A 22288-nucleotide genomic window follows, 5' to 3' on the forward strand; every position below is an offset into this window, starting at 1 on the left:
AGAAGAAGAAATAATCAGAATCCTATGAAGAAGAAATAATCGTTTCTTCTTTGGAGCGAGATCATAGTTCTCGTTTTTTCTTTTAGATAACATTTTGTTTTAACAAAAGACGCTTACCTCGCAAGAAAAAAAAAAAGCTTTTTAAACTAAATGCTAACAAACTAACAATGAATAGCAACAAAAAACAAGCTAAAAATTAATAACGATAAAAAAAGAAAAAAAGCAAGCAAGCAACAATTAACAAGAAAAAATAAAAAGCGGCAAAATAAAAAAAATTAATGAATCGAATAAAAAATCGCAAAAGGGATAAATTCATTTTATTGTCCATGTGGTAGTTTCAATGTCAACTGGGTGTGGCCAATTTATGGTCAAACAGAGGAGGGAAATTCGGGGGCAGTAAAGCACAGCTGTCAAGATTGATTGATCAGTTTTTTCCAACTTCCATTTCTTTATTTTGTTCATTGGAAATGCGGGTGTTTTTACTTCTCACTTTATTTTAAACTGCTTTAGAAACAGATGTTTCCTTTGATACAGATTTATTATTATTTTTTTCTTCAGGCTTCGTTTTTATTTTTAAAAGATAAAATAAAGTAAGTTACTTCAACAGAATAAAATTCAAAATAAAAAGAATATAGCTGATTTTTTTTGTCTTAACAATATAAATTTCTTAAAAGAAAAAACGAAAAAGATTAGAAGTCAAGGTCACCTTGATTGGAATGTACACTCACTGATAAGAATGTGAGAAAAATTTAGGGTGTGGTGGGAGAGTTGAATGTAAAAGATTGAGCAGAAAAGAAAGACGGTGCTTAGAATTTTCTTGAGTACCGTTTATCGGCCCCCCTCTATATCACGCCGATTTTCGTCAAAATTAAGAGGGGCGCTTTATCGGTATTTTACGGTATTTCAATTTTTTGTGAGTTGATATATTTTCTACTAGTAATATTACTTAAAGTTACTGAAGTTTCACTGTATTATGTACTTTACTTCAACCCCATAGCATAAAAAACACAAAATAAAAATAATAAGTCCAAGGAAAAAATGAAGAATAGTCTATATTAGCGGTTCCCAACCCATAATCAGAAGCCCAAAAATGGGCCGAGAGTCTCAGCTAAAATATAGAGTCTTGTTGTCTAATACCAGTTTTTTTTGGTATGATTCACTAGGCCTGTTATAATCTTAAAATCCTAATATGACATGCGCAAGATCTAGTGTGAGGTGAAGTCCCACAAAAGCTCTCTGTCGCCAACCAAGATGAGCAGGTTGTTAAGTTTTTCAGTTTTCTTAGAGTTGTGACAGCCAAATGAATACAAAAAATTAATTTTCTTTATAAAAAAATATTTTTTAAATTCTTCTTGTATCTTTCAGTAATATATAGATATATAACGTTGTTTTTTTACCAAATTGGTTGTCTGGTTAGGAATTACTGGTTTATATTATTTTTTAAGCAAGGAAATAATAATAAAATCTTTCTCTACAAACGTAATTTTAATGGGAGGGTAGAATTTGGAACTTGGAATCAGTCAGGGTTAAAACAAAACTGACACTGTTTTTTTCTTCTTAATTGTTTAGTATTGAAACAAAAACATTGCCCATTGTTTCGGTTTCCCCCTAGGAAGACAAAACAAATATGCTGAATGCGTCATAAATGAAATTATAAAAAATAAAACTATGTTACACGCATTAAAATCCTCATTTTGTTATCTTAGACTAGAATTAACACATAGATTGTTTTTACTATTCACAACACACAGCAATCTGTTTTAAAAGAAACTCTGTCAAAATCATTTGCATGTCAGAGAGCTGAAGGTTTAAAGTTTGATACAAGAAAGTTTCATAATCAAATTTTTTCATTACATTTCACATTAGCTCCTTTCTTTTGAGTGCTTCATATGAGCCCTAACTGACCCCAGCATTATAATTAAAATCACTCTATTTATTAACAAGAACATTATTTGAAAAACAATGCAAACAAGTACTAACTGCATACCAAAAAATCCATAACACATTTTTTTTAACACATCAAAAATTCTATGTGAAAAACTTATTGTGCTGATAAACAAATTAAGGAGACATATTGGTAGAGATAAATAAATAGAGGGAACTATCAATAAAAAAAACTTTAAATGAGAGTAACATATTTCCTAGATAACTGTCTAAATGTATGATTAAATTATAATCACTTACATATAGTATTTTTCACTTTCTCAAACAGTGAACAACTCATTTAAAATATTTCAACAACTGAAAAAAAATATTTGAATAATAACTTCACAATAACAACACTTAACAGCCATTATATAACACAATTAACAATTATTAAATATATTTATAAAAAAAAAAAACATATAATTTTCTATCCTAAAATAATAGACCCATACACTTATTGTAAAATAGGTTTTATAAATACCTAAAAGTATATTAACTCATTTTTTTTTTCAAAATTTTTAGTAAGTTGGTGCAATATTTTAGAAACAAAAAAAATAAATAAATAAAATAAAAGACAATCCTATTGGGTAATATGAGTTTAAGAAAAAAAAACACTGGAGGAAGGATTATTAGGTGGGAGTGTTAATGCTGAACATGTAATAAATATGTTTTACAATCAATTCATGTGCAAAATGTGTTTTATATTTGTAATTCAAAATCAACAGATTCTAAAAGTAAGGAAATATCCACTATAATGAACACTCAGTTGTGGTAGATAATTTTATTGGCTCCATCTAAATTGCTCATTAAACAATGTTATTTTATTAAGGCTGGTTAGTTCCTTTAGAGTGACCTCAAATTTCCTCTTTGGAGGCATTTAAATAATTGTTGTTTAATCTATGCGAAAAATACATAATTATGGTTTCTCATTAAAAATGAAGATATTATAAAGGAATATTTCATTTGAAACATTTTTCTAAAATAAAAAATTGTTACGAAAACAGGCAAATGGGAAAGTAAATTTGTTGCACAGAAACTTTTTTAATAAAAAGCTGAAAATAAAAAGTTTTAAGAAAATTCAAAGAATGACTAAAATTGAAAAGATAAACATCTAAAAATATTTGACATCAATTTCAAGGTGAATATTTTTTTAACATTCTGATTAACTCAGTCATAGGAGAAATTTTGCTGTACAGAAACTAAGTTGTAGAGCAACTTTATATATTTAATTAGTAAATAATACATGAAACAAACTGCGCTCTACAATTAACAATATGACTGCAGTACACTAACAATTATTTTATGAAGAATTTTGGATAGAGTGAATCATCATTTATAGCAGATTTATCACTGAGCCGTAGACAGTCTACTACAGCCAGGTCAAACTGTATTTACTGTTTGTCAATTACAAGTCTGTCTAATCACTTTCAGACTTTAAGATTACTTAATTTTGACAGAAAGTGACTTTTGTACATTACAGTTACAATTTTAGCAAAACTAAGTGAATGAAGTACCTCTAAAATGTCACTTCTCAAAGGAATTTCTTTACCACTCATTTCTTTACACGTAACTGTTTTATTCTGCTTATTACAGAATGCATTTTAACATAGATACTTCTAACTGTTGTTTTTTTTTTAGTTTATTTTCAGTTACACTGAATTATTTAACGATTTTTTCCCAGCAATTTTCAAATTTGGAAGTTAAAAGTCTCCTTTTTTTTATTTTCAGTATAGCCCAATATAGAAATAACATTTTCATTTCAAATAAAGGACTAAAAAAATTGTGCCTGAATTTGGCTGCTTTAATATTAGATGGATATGAGCAATAAATTCAAATCAAAGAAGAAAAAAAAGGGGGGAGGGGTTATTAATAAGTCCATATCCTATCACTTAAAATGGCAAGATCATTTTAAAACTGTATAAAATGGCTTCTATTAGAGTTAATTTTCCTCAAAGCACAACTTAGTGTTTTTGTAACATGAATTGCTTGTTTGTAATACAAATTAACAAACACTTATATGAATAAATAAAATGAATTTCTAACTATTTAAGGGAAGAAAAAGAAACTAGTAGGTTTTTAAATACCAGATTCTTTTAAATAATTTTGTATAACTTCAGTAGCCAAGTAGAAATCTAAAAGTATGCAATTTAATTCAAATTACATACTTTCTGGTGAGGTACAATTAAAAAAAAAAGTTTGCCAATAGTTAGCAAAAGATTTGGTGAAGAACAATTGGACAGAAGGCATTAATTCTTGAAGAGGGGAGGTCCATTGATTGATTTACCCTTGCGTCTAGTGACTTTAGTGTGGGATGCATGATTGGGTTTTACGATGGCTTCCTTAACCGGAGAGGCCAAAGGAGAATCTGTAGAAGTTTCAGAGTCTGCTGCTACCTACAATAGAAAAATATCATCAGACATAAACCATCACGAAAACTCAGATTTTAGATATACAGTGACGACATACAAACAGAGATGATGGTAACTGCCGCTTCTGTTGTTTCATCAAAACTACAGTTGCCATCTGATCTCTATAAATTCTTTTAATTTCCCCTGGCAACAATGTGTGCTAGGTGGCGGAATGTTTGTTCAAGGCAGGCAAGGAGGTGAAACCAATGATGATGGGAAATAAATGGAAATTTGTTCGCTCAAAATTTAATCTAAAGCTCAATACTTACCATTTCTTATATTTAAAATTCCGGGCTAATTTTTCTAATTTAACTTAAAGCATAAAAGTATTGTGATCATTTAGTTTCTTATTATAATGTAATATTATCCAATTAAAGAAGATTGGCAATGCATTGTATGAGTATTAACTATCTTATTCTCCCTTAGTTTTTTTTTTTTCCACAGACCACCACTACTGACAAAGGTTGGAATATATGAAATTGATTCCAATTACTTTATTTATTGCAAAACAGCCAGTTATTCTATATGCATGTCTCCACTTACGATAAATGCTTTCATAACATATACAAAGATAATAACAAGATCACAACATATACTGGCATATTTAAATAATCAAAATGGAGTTTAATTAAAATGAAAATATTTTTTTAAAAAAAATCACTAATTTTCAAACAAATTTAATCAAAATTAGGTGATGACAAAAGTGTTGAAACTAGTAACAAGAGTCAATAAATTGCTCACAGAAATTAACTGAGATTTGTTGTCGGTAGAAAGTGTTTCATTTTATTTGAGTCTGGCTATAATTAAATATCTATTCCACTAATAACTACATATTTAATTTGCCTGTATTGCTGTTTGAAATGTTAATTGAATATATTGAAAGAAAGCCATATAAAAGGTAATTTTTTATAGCAATAGATATGAAATTCATTATATGGTCGCAAATAACACACACGTAACAAAGGACTATGATGATCAAATATATATATATTGCTACGATTGAAAAAATTGAAAACTAGAATATAAATATTTTAAAAAAAAGAATTCTGACAAAAAAAGGTTTGTAACAACTGAGATATTCAGGATGTGTTTTTTTAAAGAACTGCTGGTTTCTATCAATTCTTGTCTGGACATAATTTCTGTAAAACTAAAAAATTTTTTGAATGGTAATTTTTAAAAAAGAAAAAAACTTATCAGATATCATGTTTCAGTGACAAAATTTTTTTGGATTATTCAAAAGATTAAGTTTGTGATAATTAATTAGAGAAAAAAAACAACACTACATTTGGTTAAGGACAGCTGAAATTTAAAAATTAGATAAGTTGGAAAAAAATAATCGAGTTATACACATTTAGGGTCCAAACTTATGACTGCATACACACTTAAAAACATTGATACCAAAAATAATAAAAACATTACTGGATTATCCCCATAGAAATAGTCTTGAATTGGCTCTGAAAAAGTGCATAGATAACTAATGCTAATACATTTTTAAATATATTAGAGTATAAACTGACAATACTTGGTGTTTATTTTTAGAGCAGAAATATTGAAAGTATCCAATTTAAAGACGTTATAAGATTAAAAAGTATGTAATTATCACGAAAATGGTGTGATACACATTTTCCTTCACATTGAATTCAACTGTTATCACTGCTGCACTGTGAGTTTTTTTCAAGGAAGCCTTAACTAGGGTGAATTGAAAAAGTTAGAAAGTTCAATGACATTTTATCATTTTGATGATTATTATAGAAGAAATGCCAAGTTGTTCCACCTTGTCAAAAAATATTTTCTAGCGGTAACTGTTAGTATTTTCCAGTTTAAGTAATTTGTCTACCACTACATATCAAAAATTCAAAGTATCACACGAAATGGGACTTAATGTAGACATCTCTGGTGACACTTAGCTTAATTATCTTTATTCTACAAGTTTTACTACTTAATTTGATACCAATTAATTATAACTTTTGTAGAAAGCGAAGCAGTTGGCATCCCTGTTATAGAGAAATGAAATTATTTTACTTCTTCATTTAGAAGCTTTCTTTCTTTCGTAAAATTTTTTATTATTATAAACAGTGCCCCACTTTGTTTTAACTTCTGAATTAAAGATAACTTTAAACTTAGGTTTTACCTAACATGAAAGAAAAATCTGTAAATACAGTCAAACCTCGCTAACTTGAGCTTCGATTTCACGAATTTTTAGATGTCTCGAAGAAGAAAAAATTCCCTTCAAATCTCCCATACACTCAATGTTAAAAAAAACTTTGATTAAACGAAAATTTTTTCTAATCCCTTGATAACTTGAATATTTTTCCGTAAATAGTGTAGATTTTTTTTCTAAATTAAAAAAATATTCCAAAAAAAAATAAAAAAATTTAAGAATGGCTGACAAGGCATGGAATGAAGCGTCTTCCTCTACGATAATGAATGGCTTCAAGAAGTCTGGATTGATTAAAGATCACGAAAGCAGTCAAACAACCAATATCATTAATTCTGCTGAAAACTGCACCGAAAATGATTGGAACAGATTGACCGGACTCATGAATCTTGATGACATGGAATTTCTTGACTTTGTAAACGTAGATGATGCAGTAACAGTGTGTGGTCAGTGGGATGACAATGGTATCATCGCTCAAACGAAAGCTTCTTGTGTACTATCAGAAGAAGAGGATGAGGAAATCGAAGATTTACTGCCCAATGTTACTAACAAACAAGCACTTTCTGCAATGGACACTGTAAGGAGATTCATTGAGAGGCAGCCGAATATGTCAGAGGAGACATTTAAAGCTATAGTTCACTTAGAAAGTGTTACAGACAAACTTTCTTACACATCTCTAAAGCAAGTAACAATTGAATCTTTTTTTAAATGAAAGTGTAAAAAGTGTTTTTAGAATAAATATGGAATAGTAAATAAGGTATGTAAAGAGCATTTTTCTTTATTCTACCATCGATAACATGCGATTTTCGATAATTCGAATTTTCGATATCTCGAGTTTTTTCTCCTCTTCCTTCAAGTTTGAGATATCGAGGTTTGACTGTATAAAGATAAAAATGGTCAGTTTGACACTAAACATACCATAACTGATCAAAAGATCAGTTATTGTCTGTTGTATTGTAAAGTGCTGGTATGTTTCTTGTTAAAATACAAGTATAAATAAGCATAACAAAAACAAAAGAGAAAGAAAATATGTTTTATAATACCTAGTCATTAATACAATTAATTTCAATTTATGCTGAAAAACTTTCTGTAGTCTGATCATATCAGGTGTTTCTTTTCACTCTCAGTTAAACTTTTAATTACAAATTTTCAGAATTTTCATTATCTATATATATAAAAATGAATGTATGTGGGTATGAGTGTCCTTTTTAGACTCCTAAACCATCCAACCGAAAGCTATGAAACTTGGCACACAGATAGTTCAAGAGACGAGAAAGGTCACTGTGGACATTAGAACATTCTATGCCAAACCATTCGGGATGAGTGAAAAACGAAATGGAATTTTCTGATTGGTTAAGCATTAGCAATTGTTTTAAATTTAACGATTAAATTTTTCACATATTTAAAGATAAAATAGTCTATTGCATGAATTTAATTGTTTATTTATTTTATATTTGCTATGTCAGATAAATTCAATGAATATTTCGTGGTAGCACACGTGGTCTACATCACCAAATGTCTACTTTGTCAGATACCACACACTTTTATTACACTCGTTTAAATGTGTTTCTAAAAATTGACATATTTAAAACCAACCGTACTGAAATAGAAAAAAATATATTTATGTATTCAAAAGCAAAATTGATGGGAAAGTGGTATGAATTCGTTTAAGAGAAACATAAAAAATCAACGCCAATGATGCTTAATTAAGGTAATTATATAAATTAAAAAAAGCGTAAGAAATCGCAATTCAAAGATGACGCTTAATTCATAAGTATCACTGACTGTAATATGCACCACTGGTATTATGGTAATTGGTGAATTGGTTTTGATAAGAATTCTACAAAGGATTTTCCGTAGTTTGAGAAAATATTTTTCTCAGTGGTAACTAGGATAATGTATTGATATTTTAACGAATTTGAATTAAAAGAACTTTTTCCACCACTACTTATAAATATTTCAACAGTAAATTAAAGGTCAGATTGAGAAATGTTATGCACTTAAGTATAAACTCAAATGTTGAAGGGTTATATAATAAGTACAAAACATACTAATATAGTTAAATAATATTATATTGAGATATTTGGTGATTATTAAAACTGCAACAATACTAAGCAGTTTTAATACCGATACTTTAAAATCAAGTGTTTTACGACCATTCGAAAGGGTCCAAGACAGTCACTTAAAAGTGAAATCATGAATTGGCTGTGAGCAATAGCATCACTCTAAGTGATGCTAAATACATTTTATCTTTGTTGCAATGGTATGAATTACAAACAACGAGATTAGCTTATTTCAATAACGTAAAGCCACTGAAGATTGCAACATATAGTATTAAATAAAAAAAATTTAAATTATTTCAGCTATATTGATAAAAAAGAATCAGGTAAGTGACATTTTCAGAATGAAAAAAGAAGTTTATCCTAATTATTTTATTACCAATTTATTAGAAGGTGGGACTAATAATTCTTTGGTTTATTTTATTTACCACTGCCTAATTTTAAATAAAAAATCATGCAAGCATACTAATACGGATTAGTTGTGTTAAGATTAAAGTGAAGGCAAAAACAGTTCTGTTACATTAAACATACTCACATTGACGAAACCACTTTATGTTATTTTCTCTAATTCATTAATTCCCCTAAATATGTCATTCACCTGGTTCTTCCATCAAGCTCTTTAATTGTCTCAGAATATGTCTTTCGGTTTTGAGCATGATTGATCAGTACTGATTTATTGATTCTTCTCTTTTTTTTTTAAATTCACCCCATGGGAAGAACGGTTATTCAGCTAGTTATATTATAAATGTGATTTTTTTTTTTATAAAATATTTTCATTTCCTCTGAGTAGGGAAAAAGTTAGATCGATCAACTTGCAATCGAGTTAAAATATTGTTCTGACAGACATTATAAGTAAATGTTACTAATTTTGTTACTATATAATATTATATAATGACATGTTGCCCAATAAACAAAATAAGTTAAAGAAATAATGCTGACAGTAATTTGAGAAATTATTTTTATGTATTTGAACAAATTACAGATTTGTGTGAACAGACGTGTGACTTTTTTTTTTTAAATTCCAAATTTTTTTTATTAGATAATATTAATTACTTTTTAAAAATTAAATAACATGTGAAATATTTTTTATCTACCATACTGCAGTTTTCACAATCAACAAAACAAGAGAAAATATATCTATTTTTAAATACTCAGTTAAATACAAAAGTACTAAAGAAATTGAGTATGCCATTACAACAGAGTACTAGAAGTGTGTTTACTTCTGTTGCACATTCTTAAAATAATTTAATGGTTAGTAAATCTAGGGTATATCTTAAAATTTTATTCTCCCTTCCTTCTTCTAAAATACTTGACTATCGTTCAAATAAACTTAATTCCGATATTTTAAGTGTCCTTTATCTTTAAAACTTCCCTTATAAATACACAAATGCTTTTGCTCATATTTTTTATGATGAAAATTTAGGAATGTCAACAATTTTATAATTATAAACAATTGGAAAATAATATAGAATAATACAGGTTTAGAATTTTCCTAAATGAAAAAATATTACTTACCTACACAGAAATGTAATTTTTTTTAAAAATTGAATTGTTTTTCCCTCCTTAGCAAATTAAAAAGTTTATTTAAAATGCAACAAAGAAAAAGATTTCTTTCTGAAATTCTGACAAACAATGTAACTGACAAATGAGTATATTCTAGTAAGAGATGATCCTACAAGATGTGAAATTTCCAAAGTCTTAATTAGCATTCAATCACCTTTCACCTTCACAGGAAAATGGTATCTTTTAGAAGCAGGCAATAATTATTTATGATTGCTTTTTCCATTGATGTTGAATGTAAAGGGGTCCCATTATTTTTGGTGAGCACAAAAAAATTAACAAATTTAACTCCCCTATAGTCTAAAATGCTAAACTAGCAGTAATTAAAAATCAACAGCATTAATAAAAAAGGAAACATTCATAATCCTAAATTACTTACAGTTTGATTCCTTCTTGAGTAATATACACAAAACGCCAAACAAGCAAATGTCATTCCAACCTGAAATAAAGAAAAGTAAAGATATTAAGTGACTGATATTTCTTTCAAATAACAATAATTAAAAAATTGGTGGTTCTACTTACCATAATGAGCAACCACACAAGGATATTCTTTATTTGGGTACGAGCAACCAATTCAAGGCCAAATTTGGTCCAAATGATAGCTTCAGTCAAAGTTATTGCCCTACAAAAAATTTGCACTTTTTAAAAAATAACAAAGCTTCAAACAATAGATAATTTACAACAAAAAATTATAAGAATAATGAAAAATAATTTCTTATTCACTTTATTATCAATAAACTACAAAAAAGATGATAAAACTAATCAACTTTTTTTCACATAAGTTGAACAGCCCATATAATCTTTTTTTCAGTTTAAAATAAAACTAAAAATAAAAAAGCTAAAAAAAGAGACTTCTATTATTTAAAGATTACACAATAAAATTTTTTAATTTGAAGATTGATTACTATTACTATCTTTTCAATAAATGTGAATTTAAAATATTTCATCAATATTCTACAAAATTGAAAAAAATTTATGCATTTAAGTTCTCAGAGTAAAAATGATAATTAACCTTTTCATGGTTATGAACGAGTTCGGCTCGCAATTGAATTGAGCTTCATAATGCGAGCAAGTGAGTTCCGCTTGGGAGCAAGATTAATTAGAAACGAGCACAACTCGCATATTAAAATTTTTCCCTAATGTGCGCTGATGAGCTGAGCTCGTTCGCCATTATTATTCGGGATTGATCGTGTTACAAACGGATCCTACTCGCGAAATGTAGTTAGTTTTACTGTCTACAAATGGCAGTACGGGTTCCACGAATTTCTTTTTATAATGAAGGTGGAATTTTTTTTTTTTTACCTTGTTCTTTTTATGCATATTTTTGGCATGTTTTTTAGGTTGTTTGTTAAGTAAAATGGCTCAAAAGCAAAAGTTAGATAATTATGATGATGATTATAATTGTTAAAGATTTTTAGGTAATTACTGTAATTTTTTCATAGCGTGTACAAAATTTTTTTTTAGGCGATTACTGTATTTAAATGCTTCATAAAATTTTACATTAGTTGTATTTTAGTCCTTTCACTTCAATACTTGTCTTATATTCATAATTAACTATTTTTATTTATATAATTGATTATAATCATTTATAATTTACTATTTAATAACTATCATTTATTAAATATTTTACAGTATGTAATACCGTTATTTATGTACTTTAAGGAATTTTTAAAGCTCGTGAGGCGAGCTATCTTTTGGCTGCCACTGTCGACTACTGTTTACTCGTAATACTGCGCGAATTAAGTAAATGAAAACTGCCCATTTCTCTAACCACCAAAGGGTTAAAAAAAAATTACTGTTACAGTCATTGTTAATTATACTGCTTTTTAAAAACTTAATCAATCAAACTCAAACAAAACAAACAATTTGTGATATCAAAAAACCAAATATTTCAAAAATAAGTTCGTTGGAATTTTTAGAAATCTATAACATACATAAATTTCAAAAAAGAAAAACGGTAAGTTAAAAATTATTATTTGAAATATTTTTCAAGTGTATTTGAATACATTTTTCTACACACTAGTTTGGATGATATTGTTTATACTGCAACATTTAATCTAAAGTAAATTGTTCGATTTATCTCCTGAACCATCATAGCTCTAGTTCTGTTGATTGCAAATTTAACATTATACTTTGACTCTGAATTTGGCTTATCGAGGAGGATTAAAAGAAAGGAGGAATAACGCATGACTTACCCGAACACCCAGCACTGAGTACCAACTCGCTTACATCTAGGATCAGTAACGTAACTGTAGTACTGTCTGAAAATAAAACCTTCTTTAGACTGAAATCAGACATTGAATTCTAAGAAATAAATCTGTAATAGTTCTATCTAAAAATAAAGCATGTTCATTTCTTAAATTTAGTAAGATTTATTACTCCAAATGAAACATTTTACAAACCAAGAGATTTAATAAAGGATATCGAGATAAAAATATTTTAGTTAAAAAAATTTCTATATTGGGCTCCTTCTTTAAAATCAAAATTTATTTGAGAATTTTGTGTTCTTCTTGACCTGTAACAACCCTAGTTATTGAACTTTAAATAAATATAACTCATAAAAGAGATTATTTCACAATTTATTCAGCAGTTCTTGCTAATGTTTTATTCATTCTATGCCAAAGTAAAAAAACAAAAAAAAATATTAAACTGATACTAGAGGAAGAAAGTGCACGATCTGTGATGGAAATATTCTGTCAGAATATATCCATTTACAATGTTTTTCATTATTTTAAAAATTGTTACTAATAATAATTATTTAAAACACAAATAAGGAGTATGTAGATAAAGAGTTCAAGAACAACATATCTATTATTAAATAAAGGAAAAAAATATAGATATTTGAATCGACCTGATTACTGTAAATCAGACTAATAAGTAGAAACTAATGAAGAAAAAAGCCATTCAGATTGTGCAACATACCTTAATGTTGGAGCAACAATTAGACCTATTAGAGCAATCCTTCCAACTGTTAACGGATGACCAGGTGGAATTTCAAAGATATGCTTAAGAAAAAATGTGTTTAACTCAGTCACCTGAAATAGAAAGGGGGAAAAAATGCAAAATAACGTAAAAGCAGTGGTCAGAAAAACTACTATTTTTGTAGTTAGTTGCAAATTCTTTTTTAAATGCTCAAGTACTTCACTACACTTAGGAGACTGAGTTTGCTGAAAAACTTAATTTACACCCATGTATAAAATGGTTTTGAATAAAAACTTTGCTTATTTAAACATGAGAAATAATTCAGAAACATTTATTCACGTTTGTTTGGGCCAGTTTGTTATACCAAAACATTTTTCATGCATTTTTTCTTTTAGTGATTATCTATTTTAAAAAGCACTAGGAAAAAATCATGTACAGTGAAACCTCCGTTAAGTGGACACTCTTGGGACCGAAAAAATTTTCCATTTACGATAAGGGTACCCTTATAACAAAGTAAAACACCATAAATTGTTTTTAGAATATTTTCAAAGATGTAAAAATAAATTAAATAATCTACGATAACTATCTACAAGGATATTTATTTAACCTTAAAAAAGAAAATTTTCTGTACAAAAAAGAATATATGAAAAAGTTTTATATAAATACATAATTCTAGATGTAGCTACAGATAAATAAATATGTTTCTCCTATTTACACAGATATTCAAGTTAGTCATATGATACTGAATAGAAGCTGTTCGTCTTCAGTCAGTTTCAATTATTAGGTTTACATCCCTAACACCTACCCATCACTTGATAGAAAATGGTTAATAATTTCAAATGTAGAAAAAAAATAGCGTCTGGTTTGAAGAGATAGAAAATAACTTTTTAGTGCAAAAATGACTGTCCGGTTATGGGAGTGTAACATTTGCGAAGAATGTACAGTCTGCAAAAAAAACAAAAAAAAAATCTCCCTGAATAACTTTCGTTCTAATGATCGGATTTTCACGAACTAAGTGTCACTCATAATGGTTCCTGGGGGTGACCTCAAATATGCTAATTAATTAGTGCTAACTATTAATTAAGTTACAAAATCAGACACAAAAAAGTATTTTCTCTGAATAAACATATATATATTTTTTTTACATATTTGGAATCTAGACACTTGAATTAGGGGGGGGGGGTAGACATAATTTTAAAAAAATTGGGTTGTAAATTGGATTGCAATAAAGGTTTATATATTTGGCGATAGTCCAGAAAACCGCCAAAAAAAGTCGATAAGTTCTCTTGAGGGATTATTAGTTGCAAAAACAATTGGTTGCATAAGTAAATGGTAAGTACTGCTGAAGACCCACTAGATATAAGTCAATGAGAGATGGGTTTTACTCAAACTTCGAAACTCCCTTTTCTCATTTAATATCCAGTGAGGAATTCTAGAAATGGTACTGGAAAATAAATAAAAATTTCGAAGAAACATTTACATTGGCCAAAAATGTGGAAAAAAGAGGAAGGTTAAATTAAAAGAAAAAGGAATAAATTACTTTTTTGCATTAACTTCAGAAAAAGAACAAAAATTTAAAGAGNACTTAAAAAGATAAAAAAAAAAAGCTTCAAAAAATACGGGGGAAAGAGTAAACAGAAAAGTGATCTAATTATAATAATAATAAAAACATCATCGGATTACACAATGCTAAACATTCATAATTTACAATGGAGTATTAAACTGTGAGAAGAAAAATGAAAAACATTTTTTTTAAAATTATGTATTCAAACATATTTTACTTTCCATTCCATGAGTGAAAAAAAATTAGCATTTTCCACATTAACTGTCGTTATATGTTGTAATTCCAAGAAAAATCTTGTTTTTAGACATTCGTGTGACTTATGGATTCCAAAGGAGCATCAAACATTCTCAAAATTAAGTGTTCATTCACTGGAAAATTTAAAGTTTATCCACTGGTAAGAACTGTTCCTTCACTTGGTTAACTTACTACTTATTATTTAAACCACCAAAAGCTTAAAACAATATTATGTAAGTCATCTAAATTTTTTTTACATAATTTGCATTAAATAACAAATAGGTCGACACCATCTTTTAGCTAAAATTAAAAATTTTGAAATTTTTATGATTTTTTTTCAAAGGTAAGCTGAGCTTAAGTGTTCCTTCATTGGTTAGTTTACCCTACAAGATGTTGAGAAATTTGCGATGTTGTGAGAGATGTTTAAAAATGTTGACTACGTATTTTTATTAATATTTATAAAATATATATTCAAGAAATCGATAAATATATTATTCCAAATCTATGCACACGTATGTATGTTATTGAAATTGTATCAGTTATTGAAAAACAAAATCAAAAAATAATCACATTAAATAAGCACAATCTGGTGTACAATCATATTCTATCAGAAGCACGCTTTTATAAAACTAGACATTCGTTGAATAAAGTGTCTTTTATTCAAAATGCTTCATTCAAATTTCTTTACTAAATTACAAATAAATTATTAAACGGCTAAGAAGGAAACATCGCGTTTTATAGTTTGAAAGAAATAAAAATAAAAAGATTAGCAAACGATTATTAGCGAAAAAAATATGAATGAAATTTTACGCTACGCGCGCGAAGTCAAGTTCCTCCCAAGTTTATCACATTTTAATATTAATCGCCCCAATTAGTTATTTCTTTATTGTCGCCAAATTATTTTTTTAAAAATAATTAATTTTAATTTTTCTCAGCTTCTAATAAATAAAAACAGTTGAAACTTTAGATTTTTCAATTGAAAAATATGTAGATTAATATGGTATAAAAAAATTCATACCTTATAATTCAAAATTTTTTCATCCTCAATTAAATTAAATAATAAAAAATAATTAATAATTATTAAAAATTATTTTTTTCATGAAATTATCTTTGGGTAAATGAGTTTTATGAGTGGGTGTAATTTTCTTTGAATTGCTTTATTAGTTTTAAAAATATGATTAGTTTTAAAAATATGACTAAAAACGTAAAAAGTGAAATTAACATAAAAGGATAAGAACTTTGGATCGCTCTCTTGACCAAATTATGGGGACCATATTTCCCAGATTGCGGCTACCCCCTTTATATTTTGAAGGTTAAGACTCCAAATATGTAAAAAAAAAAGGTATGTTTATTCAGATAAGGTAAGTTTTTGTGTCTGATTTCGTTACTTAATTAATAGTTAGCACTAATTAATTAGCATATTTGAGGTCACCCCAAGGAACCATTAAGATTGACACTTAGTTCGTGAAAATCCGATCATTAGAACAAAGGTTATTCAGGGTGATTAATTTATTATTTTTTTTTTGCGGACTGTACATAATGGGAAATTCATGGGGTATTAAAATTATGTCTGCACTGAGAAGCAGCCATTTTGCAGGAGTGTCTATGGCAGGAGGTTTTACTGTATTTGAAATTTTGTGAGTTTTTAATGATCTTTTATTTTGTCTAAGAAATAAAGCGCATCAAAAATTACAGATAAAATACGTTCACTTACATTGAAGTAGCATCAATGTTTCAAGAGTGTACAATCACATTTGGAGGGGTGACCGAAGTTATAAATTAGTTATTGTTCGTTATGACAAATTGAAACATTAGCAATAGTGATACGTAATTCTTATTAACGTTTGTCCACTGGGCCATTCTTATTATGTTCATCGACAGAATAGCAAAGATTTCTACCAATCAGAAACGAAAAATTACTGGAGTTCAAACCTTATTTCTGTACTAAACTAAAGTGAAAAGTTGTTGCCAAGAAATACTATGAGCTAGTTTTTTTCCTCTTCCAAACAATTTTAACACTACGAACAGCTACCACTGTTTTTAAACAGCAGTACAAAATAAGAAGAAAAGCAGCAGTTACAGTAGTTTTGCTATTTGTATCTCACTACTTCCTTTTCCTGCATAAAATCACAATATAACCCACATTGATCAACCATTACACTAAATTACAAATATAGTAAGTCCTGACAAATGATTTTAAAATAAGTAATAATACATAAAATATAGTGTTTTTTTGTGCAGTAAATCAATTTAAAATTTGTTAAATAAATCTTAAGGTCTAAAAGAAATCACCTGTAATAAATGATCATGAGTAATGATTACATGCAATAATAATTTTATAATGTATCAAATGTCACAATCGGGATGCAAGGTCATTGTAAAAAAAGTATGATACGTGAATCAAAGGGGCTCAAAATATCAAAACTTTCAGAAATATTTTCATGATGATCAAGGGTTCTTCGAAAGGATACTTCCCCCATGCTGAGTTGATTATCTCAGAAAATTTCCATACTAGTTGAAATTTCTCATTTTACACTGGTTATCATAAATAAAGGAAAAATAAAAAAATTTATCATAACTCAAAAAGTCACACATAGAATTTAATGAAAATGACACATTGATAGTGCGCATAATAATACATATAAAAAGTATTAGCCAAACATTTGTGGTGTTACAGAAATTATCATATGTATGAATTGTATGAATCAGGTGTGCCAGTTCGGAATAGAAAAAGTATCTTCAATATGGAGTATGATCACCTCTGGCAGTCATACAACACATACAGCGATGTCTGATGCTTTCAAGTATGCAGTTTACAAGTTCCATTCTGCAAAGCAGATGCAAGGGTCTGAGGAGGAGGATGGAGAGCAGCTACATGTCCTCCTAAAACATCCTAAACATGCAAGATTTCAAATCTGGTGATTGAGTTAGACACTCCACGCACTGAATTGTTTCCTGCTGAAGATAATCATTCACTGTTCATTGTTGGATCATTGTCTTGTAGCCATCACCTATCGCACTAACACAAAGGCAATTTAAATAACAAGAATGTCAACCTCTATGAGCATTAGCACAGACACTGCTTACTTGATATGCATTTCTTTCAAAGATGTTTTATGGATGATATCGGGTTTTCTCCAAAACAAACAATGCTCATAATTGATAAATCTGGACTCATCTATGCAGAGAACAGCCCTTCATTGGTCAGTGATTCAGAGGACATGCTGCCTCGCCAACTTTAAACCTTCTCTTCTAGGGTGTGACGAGAGTGGCACGCAAATTTCTGGTTGCCTAGCAAACAAACCAAGTTCATGGTGCCACATTAGATCTTTTACCTATCTTCGGGTGGCTGCCCCGAGAGACGATCCGAACCGATTCGGAGTTTTATTTCAGGATGAACATATTAATGAATGTTGATCATCAGTATTTGTCGTAGCATTTAGCTGAACTTTCGCGATGCCTAACCCATAGTAAGGAAATGTTGCCAAAGTTTATGAACTACAGAAGGACTCACATTTAGCTTCCAGTCTTTCTGTAGACCTCCATCGCAGTTTTTTTGGACAAATGATGCAGAGAGGTCATTGCTACAAATTGACTATCTTAAATTTCTAATTCTTCCAATTTTAAGATTTTTAGTATGGAAATTCCCCAAGTTATAAAAAGCTGAAAATATAAAATTTTCAGAAAAAAAAAATGACTAACTAGCATGCACATAAATGATTGAAACTTTTTTCCTAATTGTAGTAAAAGCCAATTTTATACACTATTGCAAAGCTAAAGAATTGATCTTTCAATTAATACCCTATCTGACCTTCTTACACTAGGTCAAGGTATGACTATGACCCGATCTGACCTTCGACATCTAATCTAAATACATGACTTCGAATTTGATCTTCGATATCTAAAAACATGCCCTCAAAAAATTACGAAAAAATATATATTTTTTTGCCACAATCTTCTTCTACAGATGTGCCAATCTGTAGTCTGGTACAAGTACAGGAAGGATGTACAGAATTTACTAAAGTGATAAGCAATGATTAGACACAATACCCAAAAAAAATTTAATCAAAACCTAAAATTTTTCTTACACAAAATTTCATTGCACATAGTTTTTCAATTTAATTTTTTAAAAGGGTTTTTAAAATACACAAAAAGCGCTGATTATAATATATCATTCATATAGTCAACTCTTGGTTATTTTTTGAATTCTATTTCTTCGTTTGTGCAAATTTAAAAGAAAAACTCAGGTCAACACTTGATATCAGAATCTCACTCAGAAAATCAATACTATTTAAAAATTGTATTAACAGCAAACCTGCTTACAAATCTTAGTTTACTGTATAGATTAAAAATTAAATTGAAATAAACAAAGTTACATTAATTTTTATTGTGGCTCACAAAACTGTAAATTATAAAAAGGTTTCTTGATTTACATTAATTTATTTCTCAAATATCTAAATTCAGTTTTAAGGAAAATTACGCAAAATAAATTTTAAAAATTAATATAACATAATAAGCAATTAAATTTTTTTTAAGGAAATTACTTTCATAATTTCAGCATAAGGAATAATAAAATGTAAGGAATAATAAATGTAAAGTGTTGCCTTAGGTAGAGAATTAAAATCTACGCCACCTATAGCACATTTCGATCATGAATATGGAACTGAAAAGTACTTTCAGAACAAAGCATCGCGGAAATTTCATAAAATATTTTCGGTAGTTAATGCTAATAAAAGGAATAGAAAGGGGGGAAAATCGTTACCTGCCAAAAAAATACCAATTGATATACAGCAAAAAATCTCATATAAGTACAATTGGGATCCAACCATCTCACATGAGTCCAACTATAGAAAAAAAAAAGAAAAATTAAGGAAAACATTAAAAAAAATAATCACTTTTTCAGGGTATTTAAAATCTGATTTTAAAAAAATCAGATTTTAAATTGAATATTTGAGGGACGTTTAATGAGTAACATTTTTGAAGTGCACATTAAAAAATCTAATTAACTATAGTTATTCACAACCAAAAAGTACAACAGATGAAACAAGCAAGGTTAAGACAAAACAGCAAATACAACGGAATATTTTTTTTTCGTGAGGAGCACAGAATGCATCGATATAAAATGTGAGATAAAATATTTGTTTCTTCAAAGTGACATCATGATTTACCCTGACATCATTTTATGAATTCATCTTAATTCCTACTCATGCCATTAACAGTTCACCAAGATAAAATGTCACAGAAGTTTGTTTTACGCAGTTGCAACTTACTATATCTTCATAGTCCATTTATAAATCATTTAGCATTTTTACACCAATTTAATTAGTTTTGGAGATAGTAAAATACCCTAGTTCCTGAATACAAGTTTGAGTACCACATTAAGTTTTAACATTTGGCTCTTTTTAGAAACTATCACTTTCAACGTAATTATTTGCAGCTCCAATCAATAGGTTTACATCCCTTCTCCTCACCTTATAGGAAATGTTGCAATACCTACTTACATTTTTCTCAATGTAGTTTTTTTCATTAATTAAATTCATATTTTGAGATTCAAGTATTATAGTAACTAATATCAACTTAAGAATAAGGAATTTAAAAAATATGTGAAAATAAGAAATGATAACTGTCGAATAATTGATCTGAGAAAAAAAAAATTCTAGAAATAGTGACTATTGAGGTGACAAATAGTGACTATTAAGGTGAGCGATACAAATTTCCGATATCATAATAAAATCGGAATTTTAAAAAATCATGTGAAAATCAACAGCGTTAACTGACCACCCCCTAAAAAAACTATAAAATAATGCATGAATTATCACAAATCGTCTGTTACAATAAGTAATTACTCACATGTGCGATTTGAATTTGTTTGTTTCTTAATAATATCGTATTAAAATATTGGAGTTAAAAAAATAATAAACATGAATATCAGCTATGAAAAAGTCGATTCATAATACATTGGTATCATTGGCAAAAAGCATGTCAAAAACTGATTACTCAAATGTGTGGTTCAAATTTTAAGTGTTGTAATAATATTGGAATTTTAAAAAACATGAGAAAATCAATTGCATTAACTACAAACAAAGAAAAAAAGATTGAAACACAGATTTATGATGGTAACAAGTATGCTGAAAAGTGATTACTGAAATGTGCAATTTAAAATTTCCATGTAGTATGATCATACTAAAAATTTATTCGATCTAATTGTAGGCAAATAAAAAGGGGAAATATATTACATTGATTAAATGATTCTTCTGTTACAAACTGGAATTAGCAATAAAATTGTTACTGATTAAAATATAAATTTTAAAAAATGGAAGGAAAAAAATTTTTTTTTAGTAAAATATCTTTTAAATGTTAGCCATTTCAGAATTACTTTTAGGATTATCAATTTTATACTTTTGTGTTTGCCTCAGTAGTTCATTAATTCTTGCCAAAGTTCTTCATGAATTTTTTTTTCCAGTCTTGACTTCTCGAAGTTTATCCAAAGTTGCGTTATCCTCTAACAAATCTGAGTAAAGAAAGTCATTATTGGGAGCAAATGAGAAATTAAGAAGAAAAAAAGAGGATGCTGGTAAGAGCGTAAAAACATCTCTATAACGCGATTTTGCATATTTAAGGAAATTTAAATTTTATATTAGCGGAACTCTGAGAATTAGCAGAAGAATCACATGTCTGCATATAAGAAAAATATTCAATTAAGCATTTCATTAAAACTGAAAAATGATAAGTTGAATTTATTTTTATACATTAACTTATAAATTTTGGTCATGAAATCATTTTTATTGAATTAGAGTAAAAAATGTTTTCAATATAAATACACACTGATATACGTAATAAATAAAAATTAATTTAAAGGCATGGTAAGAAAAGTGTATCGTAAGAGAAGCTTTTCTAAATACTTAAAGATTTTATCATCATAATTTCTTTATAAAAAGACGTTGAAAAATTTTTAACTTACAAAGTGATTCAAAAAATGTTGGGAATCGATGGTGACATTTCTACTTGTAAGGTCTTTTAACCTGTGTTGTAAAGATGATGCTGACATATCAGCAGTATCATTTTCATTTCTTTAGCAGTAAAATAGCGTAACAGTATTTTTATTTTCATTATTTACATTTCATTATAACAGAAAGTAAATGCTGGCTCTAGCAAGTGAAATTTTGCATTCTTCCTTCGGTCAAAGTACAATGTCTGCATAATATTTTATTTTTACTCTTTTGAAAAAAACGTCTGAACGAAGAAAAAAAACCCATTTAGAGTATATATGTGCATTACAGCTAAAAATACACATCAGATAGTATAAATTATATTGTGGTTTTGGATACTCAGGTTTTAATGTAACTAAGAAATACAAATTTGAAAAAAAAAATTTTAATATTACCTGGCAGGAGTAAACTGTAAAACAGCCCGGCGAATTTTTCCTTTAGTACTCGGAATTGATCTAAAATAAAAT

At 28.3% G+C, this 22288-nt stretch overlaps 1 protein-coding gene across 1 annotated transcript in view; it reads right to left on the reverse strand.

Annotated features, from left to right (window-relative positions):
• Positions 1–4053: 4053 nt before the first annotated feature.
• The window catches only part of LOC107437030 (phosphatidylserine synthase), a 38038-nt gene continuing 19803 nt past the window's right edge, over positions 4054–22288 (reverse strand). The window contains exons 7-13 of the mRNA XM_016048894.3: positions 22217–22276; positions 19595–19676; positions 13035–13147; positions 12308–12373; positions 10635–10734; positions 10492–10551; positions 4054–4319 (exon numbers count right to left, since the gene is read on the reverse strand). Of these exons, the coding sequence (XP_015904380.1) occupies positions 4173–4319; positions 10492–10551; positions 10635–10734; positions 12308–12373; positions 13035–13147; positions 19595–19676; positions 22217–22276 (628 nt within the window). The 3' untranslated portion in view covers positions 4054–4172. The remainder of the gene's footprint in view (positions 4320–10491; positions 10552–10634; positions 10735–12307; positions 12374–13034; positions 13148–19594; positions 19677–22216; positions 22277–22288) is intronic.

The sequence above is a fragment of the Parasteatoda tepidariorum genome, chromosome 6 (genome assembly GCF_043381705.1).
Source record: "Parasteatoda tepidariorum isolate YZ-2023 chromosome 6, CAS_Ptep_4.0, whole genome shotgun sequence".
Taxonomy (NCBI): Eukaryota; Metazoa; Arthropoda; class Arachnida; order Araneae; family Theridiidae; genus Parasteatoda; species Parasteatoda tepidariorum.